The 18,070-nt window shown below is 45.5% G+C and overlaps 1 protein-coding gene across 2 annotated transcripts in view; it reads right to left on the reverse strand.

The window, feature by feature from the left end:
* The window catches only part of NEURL1 (neuralized E3 ubiquitin protein ligase 1), a gene marked incomplete at both ends in the record, with an annotated part of 160,141 nt that overhangs the window by 57,765 nt on the left and 84,306 nt on the right, over positions 1 to 18,070 (reverse strand). For both annotated transcript variants that reach the window (XM_082486279.1, XM_082486280.1), the window contains 2 exons: positions 1,146 to 1,467; positions 6,091 to 6,332. In XM_082486279.1, coding sequence (XP_082342405.1) covers positions 1,146 to 1,467; positions 6,091 to 6,332 — 564 coding nt within the window. The remainder of the gene's footprint in view (positions 1 to 1,145; positions 1,468 to 6,090; positions 6,333 to 18,070) is intronic.

The following is an 18,070-nucleotide window of genomic DNA, read 5'->3' on the forward strand; positions in this document are numbered from 1 at the left end:
AACCCACATCCCTCTTCCCTGATGTGTAGGTTGTTACGGGAAGTCCTGACACCATATTTTTTAATACAGCAAGCACTGCAGAGAGAAGGCAGAACTGTAGGATAGAGGCTTCATTAAAGTTTTTTTTTTATATAGCATGAAGGTGTCATTTCAACAGAGATTATCAGGCTGCATGACAGGAAAAAGCCAAGATCTCTCTCAGCCTGGCAAGATCATCTCATCTTCAGAAGGAACTTCAGCTCATGAAGGTCAGCAGGTACCATCTAACCTCTTCCATGGTGAAAACAAGACCCATGAAACTACTGTTAATGGAGAAGTGCTGTGATTTGCCCCCCAGTGACAATGCGAAGCCAACTCTAAGGCTGCATGCTGACACCTGTGGTCCCCCAGCAACCAAGCTGCCCCTTATGCTGGGTCCTTGGAGACTCTTTTCAGTTCTTCTAAGATGTATAAACTCAAAGACCCCAAACCTTGACAGCCTGCACATTTGGGGCTAGACTGAGTCCTCCTCATGAAGGCCAAACTATCTCCGTTTCAGCAGATGGCAGAAGACACAGGCACTCAGCACTCCTTGTCTTCCAACCCCAACTCTGTATCCAACCTTCAGGCTCTAGAGGATGAATCAAACTCCTCTCTGAAAGCAACATCCTAGCAAAACCAACCAGAGCTTCTCCCAGGTAATTTGGAAGACATCCATGTTTCAAATCTGCCCACTAAACCAGCCAGAAAATCATAATAGTGCCATCCAGGAAGGATTTATCCATAACATGTAAAATGCATTTCCCCACTTCGGCATTGGGAAAAGCGGGAAAGCAGCAGAGATAAAAAGGAAGTTTTACAAGGTATATGCCACACTGCAGACTCTGCTCTGATAGAGCAACACCTCGGAGCAGAAATCCACTTATTTACAGATGGCTTCTAGTGCTATACTGTAGCGGTTGTTCCCCACCTCCCACTCGTGTTATATTTATGTGCTAAGTTTCAAACTCCCACTGATCCACGCTGTGAGATGCTCTGGGGAGGAACAACAGCCGTTTGTTTCCCTGCGCCTCTCCCAGCCCAGAGAGGGGGACAGGCAGCATCAGGCTGGCCTTTCACCAGGGACGGCTCAGCATCATCCTGTGCGTTTGGATCCAGGTACTCACCTAAGAGCTGCACTCCGCGTGTGAGTCCGTAGACATCAATCAAAGCCCAGAGGGGCTCTGCTGTCCTCACCCCACTGAAGAAGAGCATCGCAGCGGAGTCGTTCACTCGATAGAAAACCCGTCCCTTCTTGTCCACCCAGAAGGCTATGATGTTTCCCTCGTTCGCAAACTCTTCTGGCAGAGCCTTGGCCCAAAAACCGCTTTGGGAAACCAAGTCAGGGCATGCGTACTTCGGCAGAGTGTCAGGGTTAATCCTCGATGGATCCTTGGAAGTAAACCCGAGTCGAAGAGCCCCACTCCAGCAACACTGCTTTTTAGTGATCTGCAAAGATAACAGCAGCAATAACAACATTTGGCACTTGAACATCTACTTACACGCTACAGGGTCTATGCCATTGATCACCAACGGTCACCACGCAGATGAGCCCATTAGATTTAGGAAACATTTCACCCACCAAACACCACTCTAGCTTTTTCAGCTGCAAGCAGTAATGCTGCACACTTAGGATACAACACACATATTTAAAAAAAAAAAAAAAATCTATGTGAAGAGGTGAAATGTAATTACAGCTGTATGATGACTCACTTCTATTTCTAGGGTAATTCCTTTTGGCCTAAGAGTCACCTTGTCACAAAATGTGCCAAAAAATGGCCATAAGAGCTTTTATTGCAGCACCTGCAGCAGCAGCTATCTTCCTTTGTGGTGCTCAGATGATGGGGTCTCTCATGACCTGAGGGAAAAGCGCTGGCTCCAGAATCACAGTCACCACCATAGGGTTTTCTGGGTTTCCCAGCCACGTAAAAGACAGTCTTACCCCTGTTTAGCTTGTCAGACTGGATGAAATCACAGCCCTGCAGCAGAGAACTTGTGTGTGGGAAAGCATGATTTAACTATATTAAATACACAATTAGGAGGCAATGATAGCTGCTGTCTTATGATTGGGGAAAACCTATTTATTTCAGCTGTGAGTGGTCTTTTTCAAGATATGTTACACACATCTACACCCCACCGGTCAGTATGAGGTTACTCAGTGTGCCTCGGGTCAGGAACATCTGCTATAGTTGTTGAGATGGTGCATGTGTCATATCCACCCTTCTGCACCTGAGAGACAGCAGGACAAAGAACCACAGATGCCTCCAGAGTCATTGGCTTCTTCTCACATGCACTGAGCCCTGGACTTAAGGAGATCCGAGGGGAGCAGGCAGCAGGTCCTAAACACGTGCAGCACATCTGAAACACCACCCAGTTACAAGGTCTCTTTCTTCCCATGGAAGCAGGGAGTCTTCCAGCATTAGTAGGGTCCCCAGATAGAGATAGTGTCCTCAGAGAATGTCTTCTCTCATTTTGTTGTTTGAGTATGAACCTGCTGGGAATTATTCCTCTCAAAGGGATTCAGCCTGTCAGCATCCATACTATGAAATGAAAGACCCAAGGATGCTGGATCCAATCCTGATTGCGGGGCCAGGACAGTTCCAGCATGCCAGCTGACACATAATTGGTGTTTCTGTTCATGCCCTGAACCTGCAGCAAACATGACTGCGCTTGAGATAGCCCTCTTCCATCGAAGCCTTGGCAGCCTCAAGCAGTTTCACTCTTGGCTGCAGGACAATGGCAGAAACACAGATAGGTAACACAGACCAGATGTCATACAAAACTTGCTACCTTACTGTAATTTCTCCCTCCGTCAAAGTGCTGATGGCTCGGATGTGTTGCAACGCCAAAGACTGAACTGTTCAGGACTGGGGGACTTTGTTCTCAAAAGCCTGGCAGCAGCTCCTCGTGTCCCAGCTAGAAGCTGACAGCACAGGGTTTTCACCAGGGGGGTTCTCCAAGACATTTTCTTTGGACTTGCGAATTCTCTTCTAATCACATTTGTAAATATTGCATTTTTCTTTCACATGTGCCTCTCCAAGGAAAATCTAGAACGTGCACCCTTGGGGGCACAACAATCTCACAGCAAAGACGTTGTTCAAAGCCTGAAGATAACTGAAGTACCAGAGAGAATAACTCAGAGCTTCAGAAAAATGCTTATTAGTTAAGCGAGCGCTGCTCTTCATCCCTACTCAGTCCAGCCAAGCACCGAAACTGTTTACATGAAACACTTGAGCATTGACCTCAGTCTCAGGAATCATGGGAAGCTCCCACTTGCGGGATGGACACTGGAGTGGCACTAAAAAGGACTGAAGCAGATTTGCTATTTCATATGCCTGGCCAGGATGGGATGGGACGGGACCGTGCATGTCCCCAGTGGGAGGGGGAAGGATGGGGCATGCACGTGCCAAAAGGGGGAATATATGCATACTCCAAGAAGCAGCCTGGATTATTTATTGCAGCAAGTTTACTGCAAGCCCTAAAAGCTTTTGGGTCTGAGATAAATATGGCCTCATTGTTATTCGCACAATTTACTCTTTCACAGTCTCTTGCCAATACTTCACAGCAATCACAGGCCGCACGGAGTAAATATTCATATGATAATCGAGGCTGCGCATGTTCCATGTATTAATCAGCACCTATAAACAGTTCTCAATACAGTCTGACCACAGGCAAACTAATATCCAAATTAAAATCTAGTATAAAGCCTGCCAAGAATTAGACACAGCTGGACAAAGGGTACACAGTTTTGCTAAAAAAGGCAATGGTTAATGATGGACCAAATTCTCTCTTCAGCAGCCACTGCTAGCAAAAAAGCTTGGGAGGTCCACCGGGTACCAGAAGGGGAAGAAAAGACACAATCTGCATCCGAACTGCTAAGCCACGGCTGCTTCCACAGACTCAGGCTCCTGCTGTTGTGCCTTGTGACACCTTTGACAACCTCACCCCGCTCCCTAGCAGTGCCCCGAGTTACACAGAAGAAACCTTACTGGGACACATATCTTGGGGGTAAAGAAAGAGGAAATTTTCCCAAACCCCACACAGCTCTGGCTGCTCAACAGCATTCCCAAAGCTGCAAAGAAATCTCAGAATAAAACCCAAGATACAACACCTAAGAAACAGAACGGTACCTCCTGACTTCTTTCTTCTAGTTTTTCAAAAGGGAGTTTAGACTTTACAGGACCTGAATGCCTGGGTTCGTGGTTAGTCTTTAGCTGGTGAGGAGGTTTAAGACAGCATTTTCCACAGGCACACACAATACCAAGGCAATCGCAGGATGGACTTATCAGAAGAGCAAAGATATTTTAACATTTTCATCCATCCCTAGAGTGCTGAAGCCTGTTGATTATTCCCACGGGACCTTCCCATTGGACACAGCAGGAGCTCTGCTCATAAATCCCTTGCGCAGAAATGAAAGATTTGCATGCATATTCTTCACATATGTTATGCAAGCTAAAATCCTAAAATATACAGTAATAAACAAGCGTGAATTTCCTGAGATAACGACATTGTTTCAGAACGAGGAAGGAATAACCCAGAACCTTTGCCTAAGCCACTAAACCCACTCAAATCTTTGATGGTGTTTTCAAAAATGAAATGCTGCTTTCATCTCCTCCCAAATCATTTTTTGCAGTTGTTTGTCCAAACTGCTCGCCAACATGGAAAAAAAAAATCCCATTAGGCAATGTGAGGGAGTCCTGCTGGGTTTCTAGCCTGAATGGAAGCGGTAAGAGCTCCACAGGAAACATAACAAACATGTAGGAGGGATTTTCTACCTGTGGGCCTGAGCCTGAAATCACTGAAATCCCTCTGCATTTTCAAAAGGAGGCATATTCCTCATTTCTTGTTCCTTTGCTGGCTGTGAGGGAAGAGGCAGGGAAGGCTGACACGTTGCTGTAGGTCCCAGCACTCTGGGACCTCTAGCAATGGGCAACAGAGGGATCATTCCGACTCGGTAGCTACATGCAAATAAACCTCCTGGAAAAATCCTTGTGCATAAATGAAGGATTTGCAGGCGGATCTTTCATGTGTGCCACGAACTAAAGTCTGCCAAAGATGATGACCTACTTTGTGCCAATGAAATGCACAGAATCAGCTAAGAACAGAAAAACGCAGTCCCACAAACTAGAGGGCATAAAGATTGGAAAATATCTGTGGATGAAGTGCAAGGGGCCCCAAGCTCCTACAGGGTGCTGAGAGCCTAAAAAGTGCTTCATTTCCTAAGGGGACTGATGAATATCTTCATCGGGAAGCAGCTCCCAGTGCACATGGAGGCTGAACTTCCCACGCCAGCTGCAGCACAAGAGGTACCAACTCCATCTTCTTGGCTACCAGACACAAAGGAAGTGAAATCAGCCTCTGCCAGTGAGAACGTGATGCCTGCAGTGTTCTCCCCTCTGACCTTAATGCTATCAGGCGAGTGATTCCACAAAGCAGGCAGCAGACCGCCAGAAAGATCCTTTCCTTAGACAGCAACTGTGACACCGCATTGACTGCTCCTTTCATCCTTTCAGCTAAACCCTTTTATCTTCCCTGCCAAGCACACCAGCAAGCACCTTCTCTTCCAGGTCCTTTTCGCTTGCCTTTTCACCTCTTAACTGTTGGCTGAGGAGAGGCTGAGTCCCACCGCCATGAGACCAGCCCTCATCGCTGCCTTGTTTACAGGAAGAAAAGGGTTTGGTGTGGAACCGAACACGTTAACTAACTCCTCACCCTCCCTCAGCCTGCACGCAACGCCTAGAGGACACGTTGGCTAGAGAGACACCGAGGCTGCTGCCTTTCAGGCTGACCAATACAGCCCTTTTTCCTTGCCATTTTCCTTGCAATCTCAACGTAATCTGTGGTTCCTTGTCTAACACCCAGATAAGCTCTTTTCTTCCCAGTTTCTAGAGAGGCCTGTACCAAGGAACTAAGAACTACAATGACAAAAGCAGAATTACCAACAAAGATTGCAGATCTTTAAGGCCAAAATCTGCCTACTGTGCTTTTCAAGGAAGGGCTAACCACCTTCAACACCCCAACGTTCATTCACAGCAGCTCCCGCGGCAATAAGGGAAGGTATCATTTACTCACCTTAAGCCTGACTTGCTCATAAATAATGATGGGCCTGTTGCTGAAGGTAATGGCATTGCAGAAGCTAGCCTGGCGCTTCACTGCCTTCTGCGTCGTGTCCATGATGATTTGGGATCCCTTCGTGTGCGGATGGAAAAGCAGAGGGCTGATGGACAGAGCTCCACACTGTGGGATGGGGAGACAGTGCTTCTGCTTGTGGTGGCATCGGTGGGAGGAAGCCGAAAATGACCCACCTATGGAATCTGAAAGTAGAATGGAGAAAAAAGAAAAAGGGTTTCAAATCTGCTGTGAGTAGTAAGTAAAAAAACTTTCAATGCAAAACAAAAGCAGAGGTAACTTCAGAGGGGAACTACAGATCAAAATAAAAGTTAGCCGAATCCTCTCTCTGTAAGTCACTAAGGATTTCTGGAGCATCTTGAACAATAAAAGGCCACACAGATACAGAAGGCTCCTGTCTGGACAGTCTCATAGTACAGAGCACGACATGGAGAATACAGCTCAGTACTGAAGTCACAGGCCATTTTGAGGCTACACACCAGAAGAGAAAGCAAGAATTGGTTCCAAAATTGAAGCAAAGCATGTGTGAAGTTGCTGTATCACAGCTGTCACATTTAGGGAAAATCTTCCACTCCTAAAGGACTCCCACACAACTTGACCATTTCTCTCACTCCTCCTTTGCAACAGCAACTCCACGGACACTTGCCTCCACGCGTCCCATCCACCCTTGCTACGTGCCAGCTCAGACACATACGTTGCTAAACTCGAGCACCACTCAGTGATAACCCACCTGCATTCCTCCACCAACCACCATCCATTGTCCTCTCTTCTCCAGTGATGGGAACCTCAGCTGAGGTCCCACTTGTTGTGTAGGCATTGATCAGCACGCTATGATTACGGTGAGGAAAGCGAAGAGGGAGAAAGGCTACGAAGCAGGGAGGAGATTACGTCTTTCTCTAACCACAGCCCTACACAAAGAGTCAACGCACAATCTACGCAGTCAGGACGGCAGCTTTGTTCATGAATGAATGGATGGATGGGTAGATGCGTGAGTTCCTTTTCAACAGGGAGCCTGCAGCAGTCCAAGCACAAAACAATCATTATACTGAACACAAGTCATCTGCTTCCTTTTCCTTGTGTGCACATACACGCTACATTATGCACATATGTTTGGGAGGAGATACTCGTAGATTTGGAAACAGAGTATCAACAGAATAAAGGATTATTCCGCGACAGACCCAGGGATGCAACAAAAGCAAATATGACCTTAACAATGTGCCAGTTTGCGCTATAAAGATGCATGACTAAACAGTATGGTTAAAAACTCTATTCCTCAAATATACAAACTATAGAAACTAAATATACACATTCTTCACACAAATTAATTGCTGACAGTTATGTCTTTATATAGCTGCTATAAAATAATGCTTATACCTCTAATGTAATTCTTGGCTTTGCAATAAAAAGCCCGGCCCCTATTCCTCCCAGCCTTTGGGGTGGTTTTAGCTTGTAGCTACACGAAGCTGTAACGGCACATCATAAGGGTGAGCCTGAATAACTACCAACAGAATTTAAAATCCTGGTTTCTGATGAGAACATTTTAATTCAGCTCCAGCATTGGTCACTCCGGCCTTCTCCTCTCAGCTCCCTGCTGGGTTTTTTTTCTTGCATTTTCAGCAACAGTGCTAGCCCTTCTGAACAGAGCAGGGAGGCCACACAAACAGGACTTTGAAAACTTTCATTAATGCTTTAAGGGAGAGATGAACCAACTGGGAGTTATTTGATGCTAAAAATTATGTGGAATATAAGTCATCTTTCTTCTCCTGTTCCTCACACACGGAGGAGGAGAAATAACGTGCAGAGTACCAAGAAAAAGCAGGTTGGAGAGGGAAACGTTCAGGAGGAACAGACTGCATGGAAGGGGCAGCTTGACCTGGGAAGGTCATGATGCAGCAGCTCACAGGAACCTGGGACAGTGCACCCTGCCTCTCCCCACAGCCCAGACTGGGTGGTCAGAAGACAACCCAAGCTGCAGCAGCCCTGTGGAGAGAACCTTCTGAGGTTACCTCCTAAGACCTGTTTAATTAGAGGCTGTCCCAAAGAACAGGAGGTTGCATCCCTTCCCATACCACTAGCTTTTTCCAAACCAGATGTTCTCTATTGCCACCCCTCTGGAACCCTGTTAAGCCCTCGACTTTAGTGATACCTTGCTGATGAGTTCCTCAGGTTTAACTGTATTTTGCAAAGAAGTATTTTGTTTATCACTGCAAACATGATGCTGTTCACCGTCACAAATGGTTATGAGCCAGAGCCAGCAAAAGTGGCCTATTTAACCTTGCTCCACTTCACCTCCCCAGGTGGGTCATGCTGGTCTGTAGGGACAAGATCGTTGACAGATGGTCAAAGTAAACCATCCCAGCCTCTCTTTTGGCAGAAATTTGTCAAGTCGCTGGGTCTCCCCATTGCTCGTCTCTTAGCTGTCTCTTTCTGCTATATCCCTTTTTACAAGTAGACTGACTAAAAATAAGCATCTATTATAAAAACTCTCATTCATAACTTTTCCAGCTTCTTTAAAGCAGCTATGAAGTCACAGTCATTTCTGAAACACAACAATCATTGAGGGATATGATCAATCATTAGAGATAATATAAAGTCAAAGGATCCATAGAAAAATATGAAAAACTATTTTTCCGGTAATTTCCAGTCTTGTTTTTTTCAAGACCTTTTTGATAGTTTCTAGGGGTGCATATAAGTGGGAAAAAAAAAAAAAAAAAAAGCTGCTACCAGTGAATATACATTCAATTGATGTCATCTCTGCATCCAAATCTGAATTTTGTAGCTCAAACATTTTGCTAGCAGTCACTCACCAAAACAAATTTGTGCAGCACAAAGGCACGCACATTTTAATTAGTTTGATTTAATATCTCAGTGCTCTAATTTTACTCGATAACTTGGCTGTGATTACAGTAACTGCCACACCTCTCCATAGGACATTGCGCCCTTTTAAAATGCAGTAATGGAGTCACTGAAACTGCCCAGAGCTTTCAAAACAGGTTCTGATAACACCACTGCATATGTGCAGAGCATCTGCTGGGGCATCGTTAAGGAGCTGTAGGGTCCTGCCTGACCCCATGGGAAGGATGTGAGAGGAACACTTATTTGCTGTTGACAGTTCAGCACTGCTGAGTCAAACCCATGGTCAAACCCATGGCAGGCCAACGCCTGCAGGACGAGTGCCCACTGTACACACAGCTGAAATGCAGGGCAACCACGATCTCCAGGAATGAAGGAAACCACCCCAGGATCAGCTTCCTCAGGTGAATAATGCAAATGGGGAGGAGACCTCCTTCTTGCTCCCAAATGTTCTTACAGAGCAATGACTCCTGCATGATGAACATGCTCGGGTAAAGACCAGAAAAGGCCTTAATTTTTAAAGTATCTATTTAATAATGGAGGTTTGCCCCTTACAAAGGCTTGGAGAAGTTACAACGCAATGGGCCAAATACAAAGGCCTTTGCTCACTTCTTCAGGGCAGCATGCCCACTCCAAAAGGTGGAGACACCAGGCAACTTCAGATGGCAACACAAGCACCTAAGACTGGACTTAGACAAGGAAAGGGACACTTTAGAAACACAAGCTACTGAGATAAATCACTGTCCTTACTTGGCTGGCTAAAAATAAAATAAATCATCTGCTTAAAGTTTTTGTTCACACTGGGCTTGACCTGGACTCCAGCCTCCTCCCATTCCCTTGTTTAAACTACTACACGTTTTGACATCCTCGGCCTTTGCTACCAGCAATACTGGTACAATACAGCTGGGGCCCGTGCAGTAGGTTTCAATTTTTTGTTTCCTTTATGTAAAATAATTGAGTGAAACTCACAAACCCAGAGTTTGATTTGGCAAAATAAGCAAAAGTCCTCCTGATTTCACAGCAACCGTGCAAAGCTCCGTTAACTGAGAGTCACTCCCAGACTCCTCTCCCACAACCTGACTTATCAGTCCCCTAACAAAGGCAAAGTGAAATAATTGCTTGAAGTAAAAATTGTGAAGAAATAAGTATTTGAAAGAAGGCTTGGAATCTGAGAGCGTGTTTAAGGGCACTGCAAGTTTCCCGCTCCACAACATAACACAACTTCCCCCTGACAAGCAGGCGTTGTAAAACCAAGCCAGGACTACACACACTGGTATCTTGTGACAAAAGTCACAAGAGCAAAATCACGCCTGTCTGAAAACAGCCTCTGTGTCAAGGGGCTACAAAATTAGAGAAGCACCATGGACTCCTGTACAGCTTTCCAGGTTTCAGGTTGGGGGTCACAAAGAACAGCGTCTGCTCGCTCTTATGGTTTTAAAGATTGGATATTTCATTTCATGGCCCATAACAGATGCTGTTTGCACCATTTCATTCAGTACTGGGTTTGAACCCTGAACACAGCCTGCCCCAATACCACGAGCTGCGCCAAGGCAGCAGCAAAAGTGGTAATGTGCCACTTGCTACCCTGAGCCATGAGCACGTGGGCTGGACCTTCTGAAACCTTTAGTATGCCAAGGCAAAGGAGACCTTCACATGAACCGCAATGTGAAGCGGTATGAACTGCTCTGCCTTCAGTGTCCCACTCCTAAGCACATCCCTGTTTGAGAAAGCACAATATCGCCCCAGAAGTGGCACACTTCTCCCTCCATGTGCGTTAGATGTCCCTGGTCTCCTGGATCTCAAGGCCTGAGCAGCATCTACACGCTATATAAAAGGCAGCACTGGATGTTCTCAGCTTAGCAAAATGCATCCCAAAGCCTGTTAGGGGTTTTCAGCAGAAGCGTTCGTGCTCTGCAAACATTAGGCATAATCTTAAAGGCTTGGGATTTCTTAAGTGCTGCAAGAAATGATGGGATTTAATTTTTTTAAAATACATTCTTTCCAGTTGAAAAAATCTTGATAGGCACCTATCAGAATACTGTCAAAACTCATTGCAGACTGAAAAGTATTTAAGATAAACTTCTTAGTGCATGTGAAATAAGCGGCATTCAGAATTGAAAGAAAGAAAAGAGACTTCAAAATTGAGCCCAGGGACTGGTGTGAAGTAGCAAGTGGGAATGACAAATCCCTGTCTGCCTGGAGAGGAGGAGAGGAAAGGTCCAGATTTGGTGATGGAGGTACCTGTCCAGCAGGTTAGTGACAGTGGAAAGAGCAGACAGGGCAAAACACCACACTGTGGAAGGAGAAAAGGGTTTCAAAATTATGACACTATAGCAAGAGGCTAACAGAGTGCTTTAGCTGGCAGTTGGCCTTGCTGTATATGCATTTAAAATGAAGGATTCTGAGAAGGAAGAAAAGGAATCCATGTGTGGGCGTGAGGAACACAAGGGAAGCTCTGCCCCAGGGACACATGCAGGCTGCAGTAGAAAAGCCCTAGACCTGAAACACTACCTGCACGGCCTCCCCAAAGCTGGATGGTTACTAGCAGTACAGGGAGAAAAAAAAAAACAAAAAAAAAAAACCCAACCAACTATGAGGTGAATGCTCATAAACCTTACTGCTTTTTGAGGTGTTCCCATAATTTGGGGAATTATGACTAGTTAACGCTGGTCCTGCACATTTGCTTATAAAGTTCAAAAGGAGAAAACCACAAGGAACTCGTTGTGGTAGGCTTTGGAAATGGATTCTAAAAGGCACACTTCAAGATACAGTTTACTAAAAATAAATATTAGCTTAACACCAGTGGAAACTGAAAAGGGGTTGCAAACCTTGTTTTCTCACATGCAGCCTGATCCAGGGCATGTGCGCAGAAGAGAGGGAACCGTAAATTAATGCAAATTAAAAACAAGGGCTTCTTCACTGCCTTTAAAAACATGTTTGCTGTTCTTCAAGAATAAGTAACCACGTTATCTCCAGGCTGTATCCAACTCTCCCTGTGCCTGTTAGGATGATAATGGCCCTATCAGATTGCTGTCGCCACGGTGACTCATCTTGGCATTACAAGGTGACCAGGAAACAAAGCTTTGCTCTTCCACAAAGACAGACTATAGCTTTGCAGGTGTTGGAATACTCAGTGATAGAAATGTAGAGGGTTAATTCTGGAGCACTACATCCAGAACACCTGAAATTATGGAGCATCTTGGGTTAAACTTTAGTGAATTAGGGACATATCTACGAGGTGGATCTGAGCCAGCAGGTCAGATCTAGCACTCCCATCCAAGACTCCAAAACAAGTCAAAGCCAAAACGTAACTTATTTTCATCTGTGCTATTTTAGCAGTGACGAGATGTATCAGGAGAGTAGGTTCGCACGTAGTGTAAGATTTTCCATTTAAATTGCACACTACGAGACAAGAGGCAGGTGCAGACAGACCACATGCACATGAAAGGAGATAATAGCAGTCAGGGTGGGGCTTGGAGTTGGGCTTTTTTTTTCTTTTTTTTTTAAAGAGCAAAAAGCAAAGCTGTATTTAAAGTAACAGCCTTGAAAGACACCAAGGGTGGTTTTACAGACATCTATGAGAAGGCTCCCCTGTATAAAAAGTGGGCAATAGGAGCCGGAGTTGAGTGCAGGATGATCCACAACGGATCCGTCTTTCAAACTTGACTGATGGGTGATAGGGAGCGGTTAGTTTGTGAGGAGCCTTCAAAGTGAAGAAGCTGATTTTTAATTTCATGGAGAAAAATAAAGAGATGCAAAAAGCGACAATAAGGACAGAGGGCAGGAAAACAGGTACAACAGGAGAAATTTGGAATAAAACACAAGTGTGGCAATACTTTGTCAATGGCAGAAGAGAGAAGACTGAGCCTTGCAGAAAGGAAAGGAAAGGGGAAAGGCTGTGTCCTGGAGATGAGACAGATGCAGGCAGAATCTGCAAGACTCGGGAGACTGATGTGTTTGAGCAGATTTAGGAGGGTGGGCTGCAGAGACTGTCATTTCCTCTGCCCCTCTGATCCGCTGGGACGTGCATTCGCCCTCCCTCGCATGTAGTGCAGTAGCCGAGGAGCAGAGATGTGTCCTGTTGTACAGTCACTCCTCCCGCAGAGACAAGAACCTCTGCAGGAGCGCCAGGCAATCACCTGGGTGTGGGGCTTTTTTAGCAACATCGTCTGAACCCATTGACTTACAAGTCCCTGGTTACAACTCAGATGTGAGGCTTTACAAAGGCTTGCTTGAAGACGATGCTGAGGCAATGGGTACTAGTAAGAGTTAGGAGGGTGACAAATTTTATAAAGGTTGAAAACAGGAAAGTAAAAGAGCTGAGGAGTGACGAGAGAATAAGAGCCCTGCTTTAGTTATATTAAGCCTGAGTTGTTTGTAATATTTTATTAAAAAGGCAAAAAAAAAACCCAGAGCAAAAATTTAGGTTGGCCAAAGGAGGCTTAAGTACTACAGAAGAGAGGTGAATCTGTTAATTGACTGTAGGACCCTCTCCCCATGCAAATCCCCCCGAGCTCCCGCAGACCATAAGCCCGCTAAGCCCATAAGAACAGCAAGAGCATAAGTAAGCAGCCATATGCTCCCGTCTGCCGTGTAAGGAGAGAGGGGGTGAGCAGCCTTCCAGAAAGATGCTGGGCAGTGGCAGGATGAATCGTCTCAGACGCTGCGGCCACCGGGGTCCAGCCAGGTCCACGGAAAGGAGACAGAGATCCCTCCATCAGCAGCAGCTGCTTCCCCCTACACTATCTTCTAGCAGCTCCTCTGATCCACAGCAGGAGCAACTTGCATGGGCCATATAATTATTTAATTTTGAGAGCACCAAGGCACTTCTGACCTTGTTCTCTTTGCATCTTGGCAATTCTTTATTATTTTTACTAAGGCATCATAAGTTTAATGTTGTGAGTAGGAAACGAGAAGATCAAAGTAAAAAATGGTGCTCTGGAAGCATCCAAGATCTGTTTCTTGATTTAGAGCATTTTTGTTCTGCTGTGATCAGGTCAGGTCTGTCAGCAGTCTAACGAGAGACGTAAAAAAGTATTTATGTCTTCTAACAAAAGAAAGGAAGATTAAGACCAGCTCAGTTTAAGATTTAGGGATGCTTTAAAAATTCTGTTTATCCTTCTCTTGCAGATGCACAGTTTGAGAATCTTCTCCTTCGCTAATATTTGATGTTTCAGGAGGAGGAGGAACAACTTGCTTGGGGTGATGGCTGATCTGTCCATGCTGCAGATGGTGGGACAGAGGAAAGAAAAAACCCAAAACTTTCCATGCTACCTCCTCTTGATAATCCTTATCTTCTCAAAGGTAAGCAAGTACACTGTTGCCCAAAAGATTATGTATACTTTATAAAACAAGTTATCTTTGCTTCTCTGACCCACTGCGTTAATGAGCCAGTCACCTGCCCTAGCTCCTCTTCCAGAAACTGTCCACCTGGGACAATTCAGTGAACTCTCCCACCTACCATAATCCCAGTCACTCTTTTTCTTAGTACAGATCAGAACGATGCACAGAACATTGTACACCTGTATTAACATTACAGAGTTCCTCCTAATTTATAATCGTGTAAACTAAGCCTGAATAGATATTGTAGACATTTAACTAAGAGCGGTGCTGCTGAGATTAGGGCCAACAGCACCTCTGCCCCCCTGTCTAACCTCATACCAGCGCACAGAGAGGGCACGTTCAGCTTCTGCTCTCACCCATGTCCTGCTGCGGGTCTTCCAGGAAGCCAAAACAGTGGCTCCGCGTGTGCTCTCCCCGAACAGCACATCCCCTTACCCAGAGGCAGGCGCCTGGGCTAGACAGGTCCCAAGGTACAGTACAAACCTTGCATGGGTTTTGAACCAAAGCCTCATCCTCACGAGCCTCGTGTTCCCACCGCAGTGCTAACGGCACGCTGCCGTTTCCCTTCCCCTCCTGCAATACCGCCCACAGCCGTGATGAACAGCTCAACTGCTGCCCCAGAGGTAGCCGTGTCTCACCGACAGCCCACTCTCACAGCCCACACAGCCCACAGTCAGCAGAGCAGCCACTCTCAGAGGGTTCGTGACAGTTCACGCTGGAAAAAAAAAAAAAAAAAAAAGTAGCTACATAAAAGCAGAGCCCGACTGCAAATATTTTATGGCCACATAGTATTTCCATGCACTACAAATCAACGTAAAAGATGTTTTCTTCGGGGGGCCTCATATAGACTGTGTTTTTAAAATGCATTCCCTCTGCTAAATATAAATCAGTAACAGTTTTTGTTCTTCCAAAAGATTAACTAGCCTCAGTATTGTGGGATCTAATTCTGGAATACTTGTAGATGTGCCAGCATTCTCTTCCAATTTAAATACAGTTTAATGGAAAGTCTATCCTGGGCACATTTTCCATGTACGGTGTAATAGCTTAGAAGTCTGAATATTGAGAGTTCACCAGAAACAGAAGTAACCTGTCAAGGTTAAACTTTAGATATTTGTCAGGATGAGGAGGAAGGTGGGAGCAACAGGGAGCAGGAAAAAAGCAAACGTAAGAGTGGTAGAGACCAGCAAATGGACCTATAGAACCAAAATCCAAGAGGTGGTAGAAAATGGTGTAACCTACCTACAAAGCCACGCAAAGAAAATGCAAGTTCGAGAAGTTATTGTCCTGAACTCGAGCCCTTGAATTACCTTTGAACCATACCTCTGTAAAATAAAAGACGTCCCTCTGGACTCAAGATGCAGAATTGGGCCCACAGCAGGCTACTCATACTGTATATTTACAATATAATGAGCTAAATTAGGATGCTGTACTTTATACTCCCTCTATCACAGGCAGAAAGAGACAGGGTCTTAAGAGGGTAACGGAGAGCATCTTGTCTGAACCATCAGCTGCAAGACACTCTCCCACTGCTCTACCATTCATCCCAGTGCATGAGACTATACATTAGGGATGCAGAACACAGTGGCCAAAAATCTCCTGTTGTTTCAGACCTCCCATATCCTAAGTGCCTTGTTTAGCACAGCTCCCTAATTAGACACCATTTCTCACCAAGAAAGACAATAGTCCCAGACCAGAGACACCATCCTACCTTGCTCTCTCCAAAACTTTTGGCTCTGCCGAGTGCTCCTGGAATAAAGCAAGTGAATAATAAGACCTTGGAATATCACTGGCTCCCCAACACAGGACAGAAAACTGGAATATCTCTGCAGAGACACAACATTTGCAGGAAAGTGGTCAGCTTGTATTCGTAGCTCCAGGGCAGAGAACAAAGAGTGCTGGAAGGATGCCTCTAGAAAGTGCTGGGAAAACACTCCAAGACAGGGACAGCACCGCTTATTCCACAGCAAACTCTAGAGTTGGACTAGCTGAAATACCCCTGAGATTATAGAAATTTAATCCTCAAATATCATCAGTTCCTCAAAGCCAGGAAAGGTTTAGAGACCAACATACCGGGTGAGCTTAGATCACAGCAGACAGCAAAGAGCTCTTCCCTCAAGAGCTCATGGGCTGAGCCACGCTGGGGATTCAGCATCCGCACATCGCTCGTGCCTTCCCAAACGCCCACCTCTGTGCACAGCACAGGTATGCCCAGCACAGCCCTGATGTGCTGCTGCCTTACAGCAGAGCATGTTAGTAAGGCATAATACTCCTTTCAGTTCAGAGACATTGTTGACAGCTTTGGACCACAGCTGTGAAATCTCCAGGGGCTTCATGGCCTCTTCTGCATTTTGCTGCTTGAAGTTACTGTGAATGTCACATGTGTATGCCCTCACTTTAATTTAGCACCTGGATGGGTCAGAATACACATCCCAGAGCCCGTTCTTCTACATCTCCTCTTACCCAGCTGGACAGTGTTGATTATGTTTATCATTCAGTACCACATACCATGAAGTTTTAAGCCGTCGTGCCGTTTCTAAAGAATCTCAGGAAGCAGTTTTTCTTCTATCATACAAGACATTTGCACTTAGAGTGTGCCTTTTTTTCGTAATAAAACCCATCCATTTAGAGTCACTTCGAGGTACTGTAAAAGTTGGGTCATTTTGTGTGTAGTCTTGTTTAAAAACGCAATGCTCAAGTCATATTTGTTTCACACTCTTCCTCCTGAAGTTCCCTACCGTTGTTCTTTGCAGGATTCTCTTGAGAGCGTGCCTGCCAGAAGCAGCTCCTCACCCCAGCTGTATTTAAAGCTTCACAAACAATCCTGAGATGTGATTATTTTTCTGGACCCCAAGCAGTGCTTTGCCCAAAGGCTCCCGTTCCCTCCTTTCGGGGCTTTGAGCACACCTCCTCCGCTAACGTCTGCTTGCAAGTGCATGTGAAACAGCTTGTCCCCAAACCTGAGAGCCAGTGCTCCCCTTCCCGCAGAGCAGCCAGGGGACACCCCGATGTGACAGCATGGCTGAAGGACAACATCCAGCTACAGAGGCTTCTTGTGAGGAAGATCTTCCACCCCTCAATGGAGACATCAAGAACTTACCCCAGGAGCAGCTGAGCGAGCGCTTGCTCCTGTCTGAGGACAATGCTGCTGAGCTGCGTGAGCAGGCCACCGCATCCTTCGCAAAAACCTTCCAGTGTTGATGTCTTAATACTCAGATCATTGCTTTTTCCTTTCTGCAGACTGGTGGCTGTAGATACACTGTTACCCGGTACATCTTCTCCATGCCTTTTTTTTTTTTTTGCCTGTTTTACTTTCTTTCTGAGTAACTGAAAAATCCTGTTTTCAGCACGAGAAAATTGCACTGCTCGCTTTGTTGCTGGGTACAGCCTCCAAAACGTTTCCATCCACACCAGTTACTCAAATATCAAAGATTTTCATTCAATATAAAGTCCGAAAACAACACTAAAGGGAAGCCCTTTAAACATATCTCTGCTGAGGGTCTCCTGGCTGCAGGGTTTATGCCATTGTGAAATGGAACATGAAATTTCCTTGCTCACAAAGGAAAAACGCACCTGAAATTCTAGTCTTGCTACACACTGACTAGACCCAAAAAATATTGATTCCAGTGGCTTTTTTCCTGACTATATTTGGCAGCAAATAAATCTTTATAGCATGGGGTTATTAGAGCTAGCAACTTATCAGGCAGGTGAAAATTTACTATTGCCTTTA

Source organism: Vanellus vanellus (genome assembly GCF_965231255.1).
Source record: "Vanellus vanellus genome assembly, chromosome: 7".
Lineage (NCBI taxonomy): Eukaryota > Metazoa > Chordata > Aves > Charadriiformes > Charadriidae > Vanellus > Vanellus vanellus.